The sequence below is a fragment of the Candoia aspera genome, chromosome 1, assembly GCF_035149785.1.
Source record: "Candoia aspera isolate rCanAsp1 chromosome 1, rCanAsp1.hap2, whole genome shotgun sequence".
Lineage (NCBI taxonomy): Eukaryota > Metazoa > Chordata > Lepidosauria > Squamata > Boidae > Candoia > Candoia aspera.
The window spans coordinates 330,684,462-330,705,960 of NC_086153.1; the positions used below are offsets into that span (position 1 = coordinate 330,684,462).

General features: G+C 45.7%; 1 protein-coding gene across 1 annotated transcript in view; it reads right to left on the reverse strand.

Annotated features, from left to right (window-relative positions):
• The window catches only part of PDE4C (phosphodiesterase 4C), a 51,928-nt gene that overhangs the window by 14,158 nt on the left and 16,271 nt on the right, over positions 1-21,499 (reverse strand). The window contains exons 6-12 of the mRNA XM_063290684.1: positions 19,709-19,821; positions 16,290-16,383; positions 12,033-12,211; positions 10,683-10,781; positions 10,007-10,171; positions 9,428-9,527; positions 580-734 (exon numbers count right to left, since the gene is read on the reverse strand). Coding sequence (XP_063146754.1) covers positions 580-734; positions 9,428-9,527; positions 10,007-10,171; positions 10,683-10,781; positions 12,033-12,211; positions 16,290-16,383; positions 19,709-19,821 — 905 coding nt within the window. The remainder of the gene's footprint in view (positions 1-579; positions 735-9,427; positions 9,528-10,006; positions 10,172-10,682; positions 10,782-12,032; positions 12,212-16,289; positions 16,384-19,708; positions 19,822-21,499) is intronic.

The following is a 21,499-nucleotide window of genomic DNA, read 5'->3' on the forward strand; positions in this document are numbered from 1 at the left end:
GATACAGCGAGAAGAGATCATTTGTTGTATTTTAAGAGAAGGTGATAAGTTACTAAAATTGTTTATGCTTGTTGTGATGAAAGGGGAAGTCATTTTTATATATTTCTTTTCTTTTTCTTTACTATATTCTTATTTTTTCTTTCTTTTCGATTTTTTTTCGATTTTCTTCTTTTCTGCACTTCCTATTTTTTTCTTTTCTGCACTTTCTATTTTTTCTTTTTATTCTTTTCTTTTTTTAGTTTGTATTAGTTTTTATCTTTTTAATTGTAATTTTTAATAAAGTTACTATTAAAAAAAAAGAAATGGTACAATAGAAACTGTAAACTTCCCAAGAGATAAAGGAACTTTTCTTTCAGAGCAGGTCTGCCAAGCTTTTAAAACAGTAAAATCTCATCCTACTCCCAGTAATGCTTAACTATAGGATTAATCTATTCCTAAACAACAGTCTCCTTGAAATGGCTTTCAACATCCTCAAGGGGAAAAAAATCAGTCCCAGGCATCTCAGTAAGCACTTAGTCATCTGATTTGAAATTCTGTGATCCATTCAAAACTATACCCATGACCAATGAAGCGGCTCACCATGTCAATGGCCATCTTCCGAAGCATTTGCCGTTGCTTCTTAGAGAGATTCTGGAAAATATCACAGTTTTCCTCTTGTAAGAGTTTGAATCCTACTGCCAAATGATGATTCTCCAACACGGATGCATCATTATACATCAGTGCCAGTTCTGAATCTGGAAAAAAAATTAAATAGGGAAGGAAAGAGACAATAGGAAGTCAGCCTTTGTCATGACCTCGTTGCAAGGCACAAAGAGCCTCACAACGTGGATCATGATCATTAAGGAAAAGGGGGAAGAAGATAATCCAATCAGGGATTAAAACAAGCACCCAAAGACACCCACACCCATGATCCCATCAACACCTGAAAAGAGGGACATCAGAGGGGTGAAGATAAGGAGCACATGGTGCCCCGGAGAACTCAACCGTTGCAGGAAGACAAAGAGGACACCGGGGAAAACGCCCACGCAGCCATCAAGGATCCCATCAAGAGGGATCGGGGCATTGAGGGGTGGGGAAGCCCGGGGCAATACAGGAGGGTATAAAAGGGGCACCCCCACACTACCTACCCCGTTCCCATTTTTCGATCTGTCAGCTATCATTCCAATAAACCAGAAATCCTTAATACCCATTAAGTGAGTCTGTGTCTTATTGCGAAGAGAGGCTGGCCCTGACATAAAAACGGGAACCGCAAAAAATTTTTTTCCACCTGGTACCTATCCAACACGTTTGTGAGGGACCCAGCCAGGCATGGAGAACCAGGAACCGAGGACGCGCAACCCTTCGGTGCCCGGCGACGAAGCCCCGCTCTCGCAGGGCGGGATGCAGCTGAGGTCCGGGCGATGCAACGCCCCGGTAAGTATGGGACCCAGCTGGGGGGAAGCAGCGGGGGAGGGACCCACCCCGGCGCCCCGGAGCCCGCGAGGCACCGGGGGCGAGACGAGGGGACCCTCTCCAAGCCCACAGGCAACCCCGGAGGAAGCGCGAGACGAACCGCCACCCTGGGCGCTCGAAGGCGAGGGCGCGCCTGGCACCGCGGCGGGATCGAGGGACGATCCGTCCTCTACCACGGCCAACGGCGAGGGCGAGCGGAGCGGCGAAAACCTCGGCGGGAAGCCGGGGACGGCGGAGAGGCTCGACGCGTTGGAGGAAGGGATGCAGGCGGTGCGGCAGATGCTCCAACAGCTGACGGCGGCACAGGGACTCTGCGACGGAGGCGGCGCAGAGGCACCCCCGGTCGAAAGGAGGCAGGGCGAGCGGGGCGGCGGTGACGGCGGAACCCGACCCAAGGAGCCCAACCGACGACCTGAGGCGCACCGGGAGGCGAGACGGGGCGGAGACCCAGCGGACGGCGGCGACCACGGCGGGACCCGACCCCAGGAGGCCACCCAACGAGCGGAGGCGCGCCCGGACGTGAGACGGCGGGACAACCTCGGCGGCGGCGGCGTCCGGCCCCAGGAGCCCACCCCACGACGGGAGATGCGCCAGGCTGAGAGGCGGAGGGACGACCCGGCGGGCGGCGACGGCGACGGCGGAGCCTGGATCCAGGAGCCCGACCGAGGGAGAACACCCCGCCCTCCCCCCCGAGCGATGGGACGACGACCTTGCGAGGAGCCCCAGAGAGAGGCACCAATGCCGCAAGAGAACCGGAGACACCCCGACCCGCAGCAGCTCCTGCAGAGCCCGAGGCACGACGCAGAGGGGGCCAGGAGCCAGACCAGGACACCCGCCAAAGACTTTGGCATAAAGTTCGATGGGGACCCCTCGAAACTCTCCTTCTTTTTGACTAACGCGAGGTACTACCTCGAAGAATGGGGTCCCTGCTTCAGAACTGAGCGGGGCAAAATCAATGCCCTGGCCATAAAATTAAAAGGACGGGCCGCCGATTGGTACGTCCAATTGTGCCAATCAGGCGCCCGGGCGCTGCAGGACAGCACTGAATTCCTGCAGGCACTAGAAAGGCACTTCAGGGACCCCCTGGAGCAAGAAAAGGCAAAAAGGGCGCTAGAGACACTTAAACAAAGCCCGCGCTCCGTGGCTGAGTATGCCATGGAGTTCCAAGCCCTAGCCGGAAAAGTGGACACTTGGTCTCAATCGACACTGATTGAGAAGTTCAAACATGGACTCAACTTAAATGTCCTCCGGTGGGCACTTGGCCGCGACAACCCCAGCTCCCTCACGGGGTGGATCCAGCTGGCAGCGGAAGCGGAGAACGCCCACGACACGTTCCTCCACGCAAGGAGGGAAACGCAACAGATGGAGACAGTGAGACCCCCACGCACCAACGCAAGGCAGGTGAGGGCGAGACCCCAACCTTGGAAGGAGGAACGGGACAGACGCTTCGCAAAAGGGCAATGCTTCACGTGCGGCAGGGAAGATCACAAAGCAGCCGCATGCCCCAAAACGACGCCCAGAGAGAGCCCAAGGAGGGCACAAACAGCACCAACCCCAGCGCCAAGAAAGCGACCAGCAGCAAAGGGGGAGTACCGACGCAGACACGGCCCCTACAGTTCAGAGGAGGAGGAAAGCAACCCCGATGAGGCGGCGGGAAACGACAACCACCTGGCCTAAGGGGCGCCGAAGGACAGGTGGAGGACACTGACAGGCGCTTCGACAAAGGGGTGAGTGAGGAATGCCCCACCCTCTACGTCCGTGTCACCCTCACCCATAGAAATAAAACCGAAAAGGTCTGGGCACTCATTGATTCGGGTTGCTCCAAAAGCCTCATGCACCCTGACCTGGCAGCCGCACTCGACCTCCGCTGCTATCCACTTCAGCACCACCTGGTGTTCTCGCAGCTCGATGGATCTGCAGCGGGAGGGGGCCCGGTCACCCAATACACCGGAGAAACCGCGCTACGGCTCGGCAGCCACGAGGAAAAATTGGCTTTCATCGTGGCACCGGTGGGGCAACCCCGACTCATACTGGGGATCCCATGGCTCGTGCAGCAAAACCCAGTCATCAACTGGAGAACCAGAGAGATTAAGTTTGCTGACGGGCGTTACCAAGCACCTTCAGGGAACAGGGTTCCCCGAGCAGCCATGGGGGGGGCGACGACGACTGTGGAACACAGAGAGACAGCACTGCCAGAGGGACTGCCGACCAAATACGGGGATTTCGCCGACGTTTTCGGTGAGAAAGAGGCGGACAAACTCCCCCCCCACAGAAAGACGGACTGCACCATTGAACTGGTCCCGGGGGTACCCCTACCAAAACCAAAAATATATGCTATGACCCAGCGAGAGCTAGCTGCATTAAGGGACTTCATAGACAAAAACCTGGCGAGAGGTTTTATCGAGCCAGCAAACTCTCCAGTGGGAGCGCCAGTCCTCTTTCGCGAGAAAAAGGACGGGGCATTGCGGCTCTGTACAGACTACCGCGGATTAAACGCAGCAAGCATTTCAAATAAATACCCCTTACCCTTAATAAAGGACATTTTGTCCCACTTGGTAAAGGGTAAGGTATTCTCCAAACTGGACATAAGGGAAGCCTATTACCGCATACGGATACGGGAGGGGGATGAGTGGAAGACTGCTTTCAATTGCCCATTGGGGGCGTTTCAATATAAAGTACTCCCATTCGGATTGGCAGGAGCACCGGGGGTATTCATGCAGTTAATTAATGAGGTCCTGCGTGACCACCTTTTTAAGGGGGTTTTGGTTTACCTGGATGATGTATTGATCTACACAGAAACAGAACGTGAGCACGAACGCTTGGTAAAAGACGTGCTCAAGAAACTTCGCAAGGCAGAGCTGTTTGTAAAGCTCTCCAAGTGCGAGTTTCACAAAAAACAAATTGACTACCTAGGGTATAGGATTTCTGCTAAAGGGATAGAAATGGACCCCAGCAAGGTCCAAGCCATCCTGGCGTGGGAACGCCCACGCACGAGGAGACAGCTGCAAAGCCTCCTGGGATTCACTAATTTCTACAGGGGGTTCACGCCCAGGCTGGCAGAGACTATATTGCCCCTAACTAACCTGCTAAAGACTAAGGGCTTGGGGGACACGCGCAAATCGAGGAACCCGGGGGCGCTACTGAATTGGACAGCTGACTGTCAAACGGCTTTCGAGAGACTGAAAACCCTCTTCACAGCTGAGCCAGTGTTACAACACCCCGACCCCACCAAGCCTTTTGTGGTGCAGGCAGATGCCTCCGACTTTTCCATCGGAGCCATCCTGCTCCAAAAGGACTCCGACAACCACCTAAAGCCCTGCGCCTACCTTTCCCGCAAATTCTCCGAAACGGAGCGGAGATGGCACGTATGGGAAAAGGAGGCGTTTGCAGTGAAGACAGCCTTGGAAACGTGGCGACACCTGCTGGAGGGGGCCTCCTGCCCCTTCGAGGTCTGGACGGACCACAAGAACCTGGAGGCACTCAGCACACCAAAACGACTCAGCCCGAAGCAGGTGCGATGGGCTCAGTTTTTCAGCCGGTTCAATTTCACGCTGAAATTCATACCGGGCAAGAAAAACTTCTTGGCAGACGCCCTTTCCCGACGGCCACAGGACGACACGCAAGCCTCCGACATCGTAGGAACAGTATGGACCGAGAAACAGCTCGGCTGCCCAGCTGTCACGCGGAGCCAGACAAGGAATCAGCGCACGCCAGCACGAACGGCGGGGAGCGAGCGGAGCCGACGCTCAATTTCACCGAACTGGCAACAAAGACTCACACAAGCACTACAGCAAGATACATGGTTGCAGAATAACCAACAACATGTATCTTTCAAAGACAACATCGCCTGGAAAGAGAAAGCCTTGTACGTGCCCGAATCACTGCGGGGGGAAATCTTACACAGAGCGCACGATGACAAATCTGCAGGGCATTTTGGGTTTGTAAAAACCCTCCACCTAACGAGGAGGCAATTTTGGTGGCCAAACCTCAGAAAGGACGTAAAAGACTACGTAGGCAACTGCCCCATATGTGCCACCACCAAACGTAAAGGAGGGAAACCCCACGGGCTGCTACAGGCGGTAGCCAGCCCCTCCCGGCCATGGGAAGAAATTTCCATGGATTTCATTGTGGACCTCCCACCCAGCCAAAGAAAAACTGTGATATGGGTGGTAAAAGACTATTTCTCGAAACAAGCACACTTCATCCCGTGCGCAACCATCCCCTCCGCACAGCAGCTGGCACGTTTATTCCTAACACACATATACAGGATCCACGGCGCCCCCTACAGGTTGGTGACCGACAGAGGAACACAATTCACGTCAAAGTTTTGGCGGGAATTTTTAAAACTAATCGGAACCAAGCAAGCACTGTCCACTGCGTGGCATCCAAACACAGACGGATCAACAGAGATCCTAAACTCAACACTTGAACAGTTCCTGAGGGCATTCATAAATTATCAACAGGACAACTGGGTAGACCTACTACCTTTTGCAGAGGTGGCCTATAATAACGCGGTACACCAGAGCACTGGCCACACCCCTTTTAAGGTGGTCTATGGAAGGGACTTTGTACCGATACCAGAATTGCCGCAACCTGAAACCCTGCCCTGCTCACCAGACGATTGGGCGGCACAGCTGGCAACAACCTGGCCTATCATTCAAACGGCCCTAGCAGACGCACAAACAACGTACAAAAAATATGCGGACAACCACAGGGCGGAGGCACCGAACTACAAAGTGGGAGATAGGGTCTACCTCTCCACTAAGTTCATAAAGACCTCGCAACCCTCGAAGAAATTGGCACCGAAATTCATCGGACCTTTTAAAATCATACAGGTAATCAACCCAGTTACGTTCAAATTGGAACTGCCTTACAATTTGAGACGGGTCCACCCAGTGTTTCACTGTGCACTACTGAAACCAACGAGCACATCCAAATGGCATACGGAAGAACCTCCACCCCCACCCATAATGATAGACAACCAACAACATTTTGAAGTAAAAGAAATACTGGACTCAAGAAAGCAAAGAGGAACACTCCAATACCTCGTGAGATGGAAACATTTCTCACACCCAGAGTGGGTCCAGGCACGACACGTCATGGCTAGACAACTAACAAGACAGTTCCATGAGGCATACCCAGAGAAACCAGCACCATAGAACATCTTTGGGGGGGCAGCATGTCATGACCTCGTTGCAAGGCACAAAGAGCCTCACAACGTGGATCATGATCATTAAGGAAAAGGGGGAAGAAGATAATCCAATCAGGGATTAAAACAAGCACCCAAAGACACCCACACCCATGATCCCATCAACACCTGAAAAGAGGGACGTCAGAGGGGTGAAGATAAGGAGCACATGGTGCCCCGGAGAACTCAACCGTTGCAGGAAGACAAAGAGGACACCGGGGAAAACGCCCACGCAGCCATCAAGGATCCCATCAAGAGGGATCGGGGCATTGAGGGGTGGGGAAGCCCGGGGCAATACAGGAGGGTATAAAAGGGGCACCCCCACACTACCTACCCCGTTCCCGTTTTTCGATCTGTCAGCTATCATTCCAATAAACCAGAAATCCTTAATACCCATTAAGTGAGTCTGTGTCTTATTGCGAAGAGAGGCTGGCCCTGACAGCCTTGCAGGCAGTGTTTAGAATTGTGGCAGTCACTCAGTTTGGTAAGAAATAGGGCAATGAAGTAAGGATGCTAAAAAGTTCACATATGGATTTGAAATAATCTACCAAAAACCTTTGGCTTAGATGCACCCAAGCTAAATTTCTTATTTGTTCAGTTCATTTTTATTTTATGTCATATTCTAACCTTCAGCTTAAATGTTAGGTATCGAATAAGCCCATAGGCAGCTGATGCTAGATCACTGTGGCTTATCTTATCACTGTTGATTACTAGGTATCTTCCAAAGGATGCTGAATTACATGGCCCTTTGATCTGATTTAAAAATAAAGTTAGATGGATCTTAGCCCTGATAGCTAAATGAAGCCATCTATCAGCAGCAAGACATCTTTGATGCGGGATAAGCAGCTATAGATCACCATCATTTTGATGTTCCTGTTGCAAACTCCCTTAAGTCATATGCCTAGCTTCAAAGTTGAATGCTAAGCTACTTGCTTTGTTGTGATGCAGTACCTTGCTTTTTATGTTCTTAAACAAGAATTCATACTCAGAATTAGAAACAGTCCATCTTTCATCTTGTGTGTCTTGCCTCCCACTTTCCTCAAACTTACATACTGATCTGATAACATAATCCTGAATTTGCACTCCTGCTGGTAAATTTTAGCCTTGGTTAAATCATAGAACAGCCTGAGGGAGACAGTTCCTGTATCCACACTAATTAATAGGTACTGAAAGGACTTTTTAAGCATATGAAAAGTCAGTGCTTTACTGGTGCAGTGCAATTAACCACTTGCTCAGCATTTTTTGTTTTCAAGAATCAAAAGGCTCAAGATGGCCCCTCCAAAATTTATCAGTGATATCCTACTCTCACCATAGATAAACTCTGCTTCAAGAAGAGATCTACAGTCTGGGTTTCTCCCTGAAAGTTTATTCCATACTATTGGTGCTCTCTGAGGATGGTCCTGCCATCAGAAGTAAGGAGGTAGCCGCAAGGGGAGAAGAGGTCTTCTGCCAATGCTACCTTACTGATAGATCTCAATTTCCAGAAGACCTCATGCCTACAGTGAACCATCTATCTCACCAAATGTTTTAGTTTTTTTCCTCCAAGTCTTTTTAAGTTCAGTATATGTGCACCTACCTTAACCACAATTTGACTGGTTTTTTATTATGATTTATTTTTTGTGTGGCATTTGCATTCACCCTCCATAAGTGGGCTTGGTAAGGGGATAAATCTCACAGTGCTGAAGCAGTAGAGAAAAACAGATTTTGAGCTCATCTACACAGCCTGTTTGCTGTGATATGAAGACACCCCACTAACAATTTGCTGAGGATATGTGCTCACAGCAGAGCTTCCATCTTGTAAGCAGCCCACTGGTGGCAGGCTGAAGCTAGTTCCTTTCTCTTGGATGCTTCATCTCAGTCATACTCTTTGCAAAGTCCTGAAGGGACTCAAAGTCGCAGGCTGACCAAGATTTCTGGCAGGTTGAAATTGACTACTCACCATGGCTTAACATAAAACAACCTGGACTGAAATTAACTAGTCTACCAGCTATCTCTTCTAAATGTGTTAGTGTGTGAGAAATTCTGAAGTTGTGGACAGTTTAATGGCAAGATGGTTTTGAAAGAGAAAGTCAGCAGCAATTCACCCTTCACACACTCTAACTCCACCATAGACCAGCTTCTCTTTGACCCTGAGCAATGTCCAGCTCAGTGGGGGCTGCATTCCCAAGTGGTCTGCCTTTTCACTATGATGAGCACCAAATATTGAGCCTGAGCTATTAATATTTGGTGAGGGGCTCCAGTGCAACAGTTTGGAATATTCCAGGGTATTTTTGCCATGGGAATATCAATCTCTCAGTTTTCCAAAAGATTAATACTCACAGGACAAGCTGTAAAAGAAGAAATGAATATTGGCCTTGAAACCCCCTTACATAAAATATTCCATCTGACTGATAAAGGCACAGGGAGCAACTGCAGCCCTCCAACCCTGCACTGCCATATATTCAAGGGAGCAATTAGTGAGTTCTTTTCTTGCTGGTAGATGATGCCAGGTGGGAGGTGGAAGCACAGCAGGGCTTCCATGAATTACTAGCCTAAATTTACACAATGTTACATTGGACGCAGGCAGCAAACTGACCAGCTCTGTGCTCAGTCACGGTAGATGTGGGTTGTGGGGGCAATGCTTTTCATATTGGCATACTTTCCTCCTGATTCAAGGATAGGAGGAAAACAGACATGTAGGATACAACCCTAAGATATCTGGATAAACCCTAAGATAGATTAGACCGGAGACAATATTAATATCCTGAAGAACAAATGAAACTGTGGTATTAAAGGTGGTTCACTCACTGGTATTGATCAGGAACTGGTTAGAAACACCAGGATGGTCAACATCATGGATGGCAGCTGCAAAAATGGCAGCCAAAATCTCTAGGTCAGTGAAAACAGCCTTAGGGAGAAAAAGGAGCAAAATGAGCATTGGAAAAGAAGGAGGAAGCCAATAAAAATATGAATGGAACACTAGATCCGGGATTCTACACTTTATCAGTGTATATAAGAAGATACTTCAAACAGGGGGTTGGACTTGAAGACCCCCAAGGTCCCTTTCAGTCCTATGATTCTACAATTCCATGATTCTATGAACTACTGGCTCCTTCTGTTGTAGCTTAGCAGGACAATGGAGACATTGGCCAGCCATGCCAGAAATTTATTTTTTATTAGAAGCATTACATGGCTTTTTCCTCTCAAAGATTATCTTAGTAGGGGCTTACTAGTCAATTGCACAGCTCTTTCCTTTCCTACAGAAAGCCCCCCAAGTGACTAGTAAATTGCTCCAACAATTACAGCAAAATAAGGAGGATATGGAAATCTCCATCTCTTTTCCCACCCCATTTCAAGGCTCCACAAAAAAGCCTTCTGTAGACTCACCTCCAGAGCTGGCATTGAAAGCAATACATGTGTGGACTGAGCAACATCAGCTGCATGAATGTTGTTGTGGTAGGCAACATCAGGGTGATAGTGATCTTCCAGGGTCATCATGAATGTGATGAAGGTATCCGCAGGAATGTGAAAAGATTTCAGCAAGTCTCTTTCCTACAATGTGGAGAATAAAGAAGGAAGCTGCCATGACCCCCTCAGTCAAATCTTCATAGGGGAAGAGGGAAAAGAAGGGCTGAAGGAGGAACTCATGGAACCAAAATAGGCCTTTCTCCTAAGGTTTCGGAACTAGCCAGGGACAGAATAAATCTATTAGCTCCAGCCACTGTTCCTGAAAAGCTACCCCACAACTTCCAAGTCCATCAGTATGACGTTGTTGCAAAGTAGGCATAACAACTAGAGTGACATAAATGTGCAAGGCTTCAAAGCAGTGTGGAAGTGGCTATTAGTGCCTGAAATGTTATTTGCCTATGTTGTACTTGCATTACATTACTGATCAATCAATATCCATATAGACTGACCTATCTCTTTTTGACTCCCTCCTTTTCTTCCAGGCCAGCGGCCCTGTTCAGGGATATCTGTGCAGTATTTCTCTATCATTTAGCTTCTGACATTTCAATAACAACTTTGTGAACCTGGTACTTTTTGTGAAAAAGAGTCAGCTCACCTGGAAGATGCTGTACATGATGACTGTTAGTGGGCGGTGGCCAGAGTACTCTGCAATCTTGAATACATCAAGGCCCCATTTGTTCACATCTTCTAGTTCCTAAAGGGAGTGCAAGGAAAGGGTGTTGCTGTTATCTTGGACTCTGCAAACTAGCAAAAGTAGAAGGAAACTCCCCATCTCTGAATAAGAAGGCTTTCCCAGCATAACCAAAGCCACATTTAAAAAATTACTCAAGTTTTCAATAGAAAGACGGTTAGAATAAAGAGAAGTAAGAACACCAAAAATGCAAACTGAAAAATACAAAGTTCAGCAGCCTAGTGGTGCGTTGCATCATTAAGTAGAACTGATTCACAATATATTGTGCTCAACTGAAAGGTGATAGCATTTACCGAAGAGGTATTGCGGAGACCGAAATGGGAATATATGGCTCCTAGATTTTTTTTATATACAGTATATAAATATATAAAAATAAAACCAAGTTCTTGTCTTTTTTCCATGTCTCAGTATCTTTCTGATTCCTTGTATTTCCTTGTATTTATTTTTCTTCCAAAGCATTCAATTTTTCCTCTCTAGATATGCCTCCATCTCCCACTCCCCCCCCCCACTTATTTTTCCTTTTTTCGTTCTCTGTTTTTCCATTTCATCACTCACTCAGACACAGTTCCTTCACTGCTTCTCAGTTTTTATTTGAGTTCCAACATCGCCCTCTGGATTCTTCCCTCCCTCCCTCCCTTGGTTTCCCTGAAGATTCTCGTCTTCTTTTCTCCCTCTTGGTTCCCCCTCTTAGTTTCCCCTGCCAGATGCCCTTCTTCTTTCTCCCACCAATCAAATGATCAATCAAATTATTACCAAGATGTTTTACAGCAGGTTTAAAAACACTAAGGTAAGAATGAAACACTAAGCAATTAAAACAACACAAAACTGGCAGATTTCCATGCACGTAACAAGCAGCACAATTATGTTCCACAAAGAAAAGAGTTTTTGCTTACGGCTCAACAGGAAGCAACCAAAGAGTGCCCCAGAACTGTGGAGCAACAATTAACAATATCTATTCCCTCTCACCCCCCTCTCCCTGCAGCCTCCAAACTGATCTGTAAACCTGGGGAAAAAATATACCTCACCATCCAAATAGGTCTTCAGTTAAGGCTTTTACTACAGTTAAACTGTGCAGTTTGGAATTGGAAACTTGTTTTTAAATGCTTGAAGCTGAAGGATTTCTTTATGTTGAGCATCACATTCTACACTTGGATAAAACTGCAGAATACACATATGCAGCCACAATACACAGTGAGCCATGACAGCTTCCCTGGAACAGGAAAACTGTCTTCTCTGGCGCTTGACATTCCTCACCTTAGCCAGTGGCCCCTCCTGATCCGTTTTTACTCCGAAACGAGGGATGGCAGCACAACTGAAGCTGGAGCTGTGCATCAGCTTTTTCACACCACTGATCTGTGACATTGGTCGCTTCTTTTTCTCCTTGTCTTTTTCTTTGGGAACAGAGGTTGGGATTTCCACCTCATGCTGCTTGTCTGGAGGAGACAGAAAATACAATAGCAATGGAACAGGGTCCTATTAGAAGGATCCCCAGAATTCTGCAGAAGCTTATGGGAATTCCTATTGAGCTAATGGGTGACAATAGAGAAGCTCCCCTAAAGAAATAGCTCCCTGCAATGAACGGAACAAAATATAGAGCTTAGCTGATTTGATTGTTCATGGTAAGATCCAGGACCTTTATGAACTTCCTTTATCTGTGATGAAAAAATGGGGTCATGACAGTATCTTGAAAATCTCCAAAGAATCAACGTGAAGTTACCAAATCAGATCCTTGCTCATATCAATCTGATGAGCATCGTCCCATTGTCTCATTATGTAATATGGCACCATCCATCTCCATGAAGCTTTCCAAAATCAGAATTCAACACAAGCAGTAAGAGGAGGAGAGGGAGAAGGATGAAGGAACAATATCTTGTGAAACCCTTTAAAAGCACACACTCTTTCTTCCCGGCTGGAGTTGGGGACTCAGCCTTCTCATTTCAAAGTTGTTACGAGCTAGCAAATTCCCTGCCCAGCATTAACAATTGTCCTCCTAGGAACAACATTTCTGAAACCAAAGAGTTAAGCATGCTGGAAAAGTGGAGTATGAAAAGCCCCCACCCCTGCACGAGTCTCCTGCTGTTCAGAGGGAGACCCTCCCCCAATATTGAGGCACAGAAGGATTGACGTCAGCAGAAACTAATAATATTACAGACACCATGGCAACCAGAGACAATGCGTGGTGGAATGTCGGTCCTTTCCTCAAAGTGATGTTTCTAAGACCAGCCAGGGTCTCCCCACCTCACCTGTCTTCTCTCTCTCTTGCTCACACACGTATACACTCAAAGTAGTGCAACACACGAGCAAAAAAAAAAAAAAGCCACATACGTGGGGAGAACAAACAGGGGGAAGAACTTTCCGTTAAACTATTTTGCAAAATGCAAGGCTACGTACTATGTGACTTTCCTATAACATTTTAATTTTTAAAAATTGCTAAGAGAAACCACTATTTAAAAGCGCCAGTTGTGGTACAATCAAAGCATAGTCTTCATTAACAGAAAAAAGATTTGAATAAGAACAATAGGATTAGGATTTCATTCCAAGAGAACTGCCTGGAATATTTTTTTGGTTGATCCAGCTTTTTTCTTTTTAATATCGTACAATGTTCGTACTCATTTTCAGACAAATCCCTTTATTGTAAGACTAATATTAACTGGGTTGCATACATCTGGATGATCATTAGAAGGCAGCCAAGAGATACAGACAACTCTAACTTGTTGCAGCCATCTAAGGGTTGTCCAGATGTGTTCAGCTTAGATATGGTCATCCTACTCTAATGACCATTTTTAGAAGTGTTGTATTTTAAACAGCAATATATTTTTTCAGTGTCCTTTCAGACCAGCAGAAGTTTAAGTTGTTCAGGGTCTTCTGTTATTGATCTATGCATCTACTCATTAACAGAACTTTAAAAGGAATCTCTTCTTGCAAAGCTAAGAAGAATGTACCAATTTTACCAGCACCTTTGCCACCTTATAAAACAAGGAGGAAAATTTGAACTAGAATTCATGTGTTTACTCGTAGATATTTATAGCTTAATAAAAACCAAAGTTTCCCTCCTTTTGTGAGTTTCAATTCGCACATCAAAACCAGGATAAATATATTGTCGCCTGCTACTCTTGTGCATTATAATTGTGCATTGTAAACCGCCCAAAGTCACTTGGCGAGATGGGCGGTGAGGAAATGTGAGAAATAAATAAATAAATAATCAATGCGCTTGATGTACATTTTGCTATTTTATATATTTCTATGTAGCTTCACATAAAATTGCTTCTCCAGGTGGTTTACAACAAAATTATTAAAATACAATAATAAAGACAATACCTAAATCACTATAAAAATAGATTTGTGCAAAGGATTAAAAAGAGTATATTAGCACAAGAGAAGCGTGTCTCTTTGAAGCATTAAAACAGCCACTTCCCTCACAAAGCTCATGCAGTTGCTCCAACCCTGTCCCAGTTGTCTCTGCCTGTATGTGCATGCATAGATAATACATGTGCAAAGACTGCTAGATAAGTGAAGTAGCTGGGAACGCATGTGCATACAGAGAGCGCCAGGGAAAGATTTCAAAACGGCCATGTCAGCCTTGTCAAGGACATGGTTGCCTTAATACTTGGAAGAGAGGCACTTGGAGAAATGGCTGTTTTGAATGCTATGCCCAGCCCTGATAAAAAACAAAACAGGGGAGGAAAAAGGAGAACGATCAAAAGAGAAACCATTCAATCATCCTTCACATTCAGAAGACCAGGGTGAAGAGACAGGTCTTCAACAAGATTCTAAAAGATGTAATTGGAGACATATTGTGAATTTTGAGGAGAGAGCATGCCAGAGTACAGGTGCTGCCCCCAGAGTAAAAGCCTGCTTGCCTATTTGTGTGTGAGTGCAAGATATCAATTTCTTCATTAGGGCATGCATAGAAATACTGATGACCTAACGGACTAAGACTATTTTAATAAAGTTTTTTTTATTTGTATTCCTGTATGTATCCATCTCTTGGCCTGTCTGTCTGAAAGCTGAGGATAGCATTTCATGAATCTGATAAACTACGGAGAATTAAAGTCAAGTATGTTCTTACAATTGGCTATTCTTCTTTGTATGCTTGCATTACACTGTTCAGATTTGGTAAGTGCTATTCTACTCAAGGACTGATGTACATTTGCTGCCCAGTGTACTGTAACTTTTTATATTCGTTGATGGGGTCTGGGATCCATAAAAAGGATCTTGGGCTTGCAGTGATTATCTCAAACAAGACATCACCTCAACCTGCAGTCCCTATTCAAAAGGTCAGTTCCATTTTGGGGATCTTTAGGAAAAGAACTGAAATTAAAGCTACCAGTTTCATAATCCTAGTATAATTTTAGAATTCTTATTGCACTTTTAAAAATAATTTTATAGTACTGGAAAAGGTGCAGGAAAGAATAACCAAAATAATTAAGGGGCTGAAGCAAATCTTCTGTCAGGAAAATATATAAAAATCTGGGGAATTTAGATAAGGAAAGATATACATTAGAGGAGATATGCTAGAGATGTATTTAAATAGCCAAAATACAGCAACGGTGGATAACGGATCTCTCAGGAAGAGAAATTTAGTGATGGGAGATTCGGGATTAATTAAGGGAAGCACTTTTTGGCAAACAAAAAGTTTAACTATGGTATTCACTATCACAAGTTACAACTGATGGATGCTGAGTTGGATAGTTTAAAAAAGAGATTAGACAAGAATGAGGTTGCCAGTTCTTGAGGGTATATGTCACCACCGGTATCAGATGAAGTACACTTCTGAATATCCATATGGGGAAATACAGGATAGAGTTGGAAGGGATCTTAGAACCTAGTGCAACTTCCTGCTCAGTACAGGATCCACTAGTACATCTCTGGCAGATGACCATCCAGCCTCTGTCTGAAGATCTCTAGTGAAGGAGAAATCATCATTTCATGTGGCAGCCTGTTCCACTGGTTGTCAGCTTGTACAGTCAGGAACTCAGCTTGTACATGAAGGAGATGGCATTTAGGCTTGCTTATAGGTTTCCCAGTGGTGTTTGGTTGGTCACTGTAGGAACAGAATATTGGACTAGACAGGCTTGGTAAGTCTGCAAAAGCATGGCTCTCCAAGATTTTTTTTCCTGTTGTTTTAACAAGAGACTTGCAATTTATTTATTTATTTTATTTATTCAATTTGTCCCCGCCCATCTCCTCCCATTGGGGGACTCTGGGCGGTAATAACCTCACAAGAAGGATGCCAATTGTTCAAGAAACTTGAAGTCTGAAGATACTGCCAAACCATTAGATTATTGTTTCAGTTTTATTTCTAATGTTCTTTAAGGCCTATTGCTCATGCGTGGCCTACTGGGGAATACGTCAGGATCAGAAACAGCAGTACATAGGCTGCTGAAGAACAGCATCTCTCCAACCGTTTAGATCTGCCTCCCCTTAGAAAAGCGACTGTCCCACTCTTCCATATCAATTTAACAATTTCCTCAAGAATTGCATTTGAAGACCATAAAGCTGATGACTCACCCAAGAATGTGTTGGAGATGTACTCGGATACCTGGTTTCCAGAACGGCTTGTTTCTGAGAGGTGTGTTAGTTCTCGATTGAGCATTCTTTTGAACTAGAGACAGAGAGAAGAGGAAATCAGCAACCTGTAAGGAGCCATCACCGCATTTGGATCTGGAGAATTTGAATCCCATACGCCTGGCCTTAAAGATACCATTGAACAGAAAGCCATTGTTGAAGAAAGAGATGGCAAGGAAAGATATTCCAGGCAAGATAGTTCAACAGCAGAAGAATGTCTCTGAGTATACTTTCCCTCTCATTTCTGAATTTTCTCAGCTGGCTTCTGGCTATATTCAGAGTCTGAGAAAGGATTGCCAAACTGCAAACAAAAAATCCATCCAGCTTGATTTCTAAACATTAAAATAATAGGTATTGTGGTAGTGCAGAACCTGGACATGAAAATGAGTCAAAAGAAAGCAGATTTTGAAATGTGCAGAGGAGAAGCTAAGCCATTACAAAATCTTCTGATGAGCTGCAAACATTCCTAATTCCTATCTTCTTGTTGAGTTATTCTGTAAGCATTTCAAATTATGTACATTATTGGTAGTATGTATAGCCAAGAGAGCGAGAAACATTGAAGAAAATTTAAAAATGATGACTTAGGGAATTCTGATTGCACAAAACCTTAGGTGAACCTTCCATTTTAGATTTTTAGAAGTAAAATTTTGAAAATTTTCATAAATCAAAGGTGAGCTCAGGAATCTTGCTTCATAATGAATGTAAAAATTCATTCTTATTTCTGGAAAAGAGGAGAATACACAAAACAAGAAGCTCCATAAAGGATTGGCTTAGATGGACACAAATGCAAAGATGCATTTGCATTGTATATTTTACTGTTTTTCCTCAAACATGACCTAGTTCCAAGTCAGATACGCTAGATTTCATCTATACTGACACAAGCCTTCCATTCTTTTGGAGGATTCATCTTAATCAAAAAGAATTACACTTCTGTGAGACGATGTGGAGTTATATTCCATTATAGGATTAATGCACCTTGTCCTTTCCCAGAATTTTTTAAAAATTCAGCTCGTCTGAAGAAGAGTTCTGTGTAACTCAAAACACACATGATTGCCTTGACTACATTTTTTTTTGCCCACTTTGAAATAAATTTCTTTTATAAATGTCTTTTCATCAAGTGGCATATTATTTGGGAAAGGAGACAAACCCATTCCAAAGTACCGTTTCATCTGGGTGATGGCATTACTGAAAGCCACGGTTTCTCAGGGAGTTCCTGAGAGGGTGTTTTCATCTAGGCTAAAAAAAAAAGCATTACTGATGGATCGAAAGCAGAGACCCCCGTGAGCTCCCGAGATAAGGAGGGGGTATCTGAACAATTAGAGAAAAAAAATGCATCCCCCCCCCCGCTGCAGAACAGCATGCATTTAAGGGTGTGCGTATGCATGTCTGTGCGTTTCACGGTTTGTGCCTGTGACTAAATCTTTGCAGCGGCAAAACCGCTTTCCTGCACCCCTTGCTGGAGAGATTTGCCAAGAGTTACAAGAAACATTTGCACTGGGGAGTCCCCGCTTACCTTGATGTTGCTGCCCCCGAATGCGAACAACGAAGTGCTGGCGTCAGGCATCGCAACGCCAAAAGTGCCAGCTTGTGTGTGCGAGCCCACCCTTCTCTCTGGGGCGCCCTAGTCAGACCACAGATGCTGCTCCAAAGGGGCCGGAGCCTGCCGTCCCAAGCTCTACCACAAGGAGCCTAGGACTTGTCTGCTACACTGAGAGTCAGGACAGAAGGTGAGGAGGGGGACGAAGTCCCCCCTGCATCACTGCCGAAGGAAGGTTATTCCATGGATGTACCAAGGCTGTTTCAGCATCAGGTACCTCTCCTTTCTGCCGCCATCCAATCAGAAGCCACAGCCACAGAGGCTGGAGCCAGCTCAGCTCTCTGATTGGCTGGCAGAGCCTCTGAGGAAGGCGATTTGCTTTAACCCCGATGGTGCCCAGGCACAACAGAGTAGGGAAGTTGTTTCTAAAAACTCTCTTTAGCAACAGCCAAGGCTTGCAGAGAGACTGGGGAAGAGGAACACGGGGAGATAATCCTCTCCCGCATTTCACCTTCTTCAAGAAAGCCATTGACAACTGGGGAGAATAGTCTTCCTAGGGTGAACAAAGGCTGGAGAAGCCTTTTTTTTCCCCCTTAAAGACGGCTCACAGTGATTGTGGGGGGAAGCCTGATCTTTTCCAGATTCTAAAAGTGGTAAGGGGAGAATATTTCTTTGAACTTCCCCCTGCCTTCCTGCCACACAGACAGGCTGAGCTGGCACATCTTAGGCTAAAATGGAATTGGGTAGGTTGGTGTTGTCTGGTCTATGAGCCAGGCCATTGTATTGAGCTATCATATAGTTTGTTTGGGCATTGTACATCTTATAAACACTGCCAATGTGCTTTATTACCCCACTCTCATGGTGTGGCATGTCCCCCAACACGGTCCCTCACTTTTCACTGGGTTCCAGCTCAGTGTATCTTCTTTTCTCCATTATTTTTGGTCCATTGAAGCCAGTGGGCCAGAAAGCGGGAGTGTATAAAAAGCTGAAACAACTAACTTATTTTATTGCTTTGAATGAAAAGTAGCCAGCCGCCTCAGCACTGTGGATACTGAACCATACTTTTATTCCCCCCCAACTGTCCCCTCTGACATCTTTCTGCTGAAATACATAAAAGTTATTTATAGCAGTTGCTTCTGGTCCCTTATGACTGATATCATGGTTTGTTTATTTGTTTGACTGGTCAACCAAGGCTGCCCTTCAGGAAGTTCTCTAATGTTTTTCTTCAGAGGGGAGAATAAAGTGCACTGTGGAGAGAGGCACTATGTGATGGCCCGGAGCAGCCTTTCTACGACTCTCTAGTTCAAGTGTTTCTCAACCTTGGGAACTTTAAGATGTGTGGACTTCAACTCCCAGAATTCCCCAGCCAGCCATGTTGAAGTCCACACATCTTAAACTTCCCAAGGTCGAGAAACACTGCCCTAGTTGGAACAGCACAGGTACATTCACTGGACAAACGGGGATTGCAGGCTTCTGGAATAACACAAAACTGTTTTGCGAAGGCCAAGGTGGCTTGTGGCCATGTTGTAAGCAGCAACCCCACTTCTCAGCCTTCAGCTCTTCCCCAAATTTTAATCTGCCTCAAGCCAGAACCCTGCAGCTGAGTTTCCATAATTCAACCCTGCATCATTTCCTTGGCTTCCTCTTTTCCTGCAAAACCTTACGCCATTTTAAAAAAAGAAACAAGTCCATGGCCATGACACCAACGATCTCCTCTCTGCCAGAAAGGAAACTGGTACCCAAGGCTGGCAATGGTCAAGAAAAAGGAATAGAAGGGGGCTACCTATCTTTGGAGTTGAACCCCAACCTGTGTTGAAGGTCCTACCTTGTTGGAAGCCATCTCACTGACTGAATGGCGCGTTTGCAAGGTCTCCAGCTGATCCAGGCACCAGTCTAACTCTTCCAAGGTCTCGATGGCCAACTTTTGGTAGGCATCCTCTGTGAAATGCAAAGAGCATCACTGAAAATGCCAGTCTGGAAGGCCTGTCTGTGCCACCTGAGGAATGGCACTGTTGAGTCTCCACCCCCACTGAAGATTAGATTCAAAACTGCCACAACCTGGGTAGCCCTCGGTGGAAACCACAGTGGTACCTTCTAAAAACTGGTTCTAGTTTGAAAAAACTGACCCAGTTTTTAGAAGAAAAAACACCCAACTTTTTTGTTTTTTTACTGTTCACATGTGGCATCCTCTCAGAACTACCAAGGTGGAGGCTGAGTATCATTGAGCATAAAACCTTGCAGGTAAGGTTAAATAAAATGGGATAACATTTTAGTGTTGTCAAAGATCCCAGCTGGAATGTTTGGAATCAGCTGGGAAGCAAATCAAGAATAAACAGTACAGGATCACTTGATTCCAGAATATTGCATTAGCCTTTTCAGGGAACAAGATGCTGGTCCACATGGGATTGCCAGAAAAATTATTAATGATTTATAACAGAGTTGCTGCAACATAAATAAATGCTCTTATCTCAGACCATTTTCCTTAAGGGTTGCAATGCTAATATTTTAATTTGCTTTTGAGATTTTTTTTGTTAGAATTTGCTCTTTTATCTGTAATTTTATTCTATGGTAATTTGGAACAGCACTTTGGACATAGCTTGAATGCATGTTGGAAAAGTAGCTGGCATATATTTTAAATGGCTAGAGCTGTGTTTCTCAACTTCAGCAACTTTGGCTGGGGAATTCTGGGAGATGAAGTCCATATATCTTAAAGTTGCTGAGGTTGAAAAACACGGGGCTAGAGAAATAGAACAGGCCTTTACTCTCAAGGAGCTTACAATCTACATTTCAACCTTTCCTGGGCTCATGCCTTATAGAAACCTAAGTTTCATTTGTCTTTGCCTTGATAGGATGTGCAAGCCCATCCATAGTGGCTTAGCATTATCTGTGAACCAAGGAGCTACAGTTTATTTGATATACCGTGAGGACAAAATCCTGGATTTTAAGGTAAAAACCTGGCTTTAGGCTGTCCTGGCATGATGTGAGTAATGGGTGAAAGGCCAAGGAGTCAAGGTAAGGAAGAACAGGATAAGGAGATAATAGAGGATTTCCTCCCTGCCATTCTGGGATTTTTGAATGCCACAGCCTAGGAATCGTGCTAAAGATTGCTGGGCCATAGCGTGGGAATGCAAGCTGCCTCCCCCACACATTAACCTATCTCACTGGGAGCCATCAACACCCCCTCCCCATTTGCTGCAGCATGTGCCTCTATTGCAGCCCCTGCCTTCTTCCAGACAGGCCCACAAAGGTCGATGCGTGCTTCTGATATCTTCAGCCTTGTGCAAGGAACCCATTTGCCCGATGTCAGGGTCGGCCAACGGTTTAGCAGAATGCAGGAGAGAGAGGTGGTTCAGGTTGCCCTGAGGCAGGAAAGGAAGGGCTGCCCATCTGAAGGGCCTGGTTCTTGTGGGGCTGCAGAGACCAGCTGAAAGAGAGTGTTTTGAATAATGGAACAACTGACGTCAATTGGAGACGTTCCACCCGCCGCAGAGGTGGCATGAAACAGAGCCAGAGAAGGAAGGGGCAGGGAGGGGGCAGCCCAGAGCAAACACAGACTGCAGAGGCGGAGGGGGGTGTGGCGGTTAGGGGTGGGGGTGCGAGTACCCCATAGTGGGCA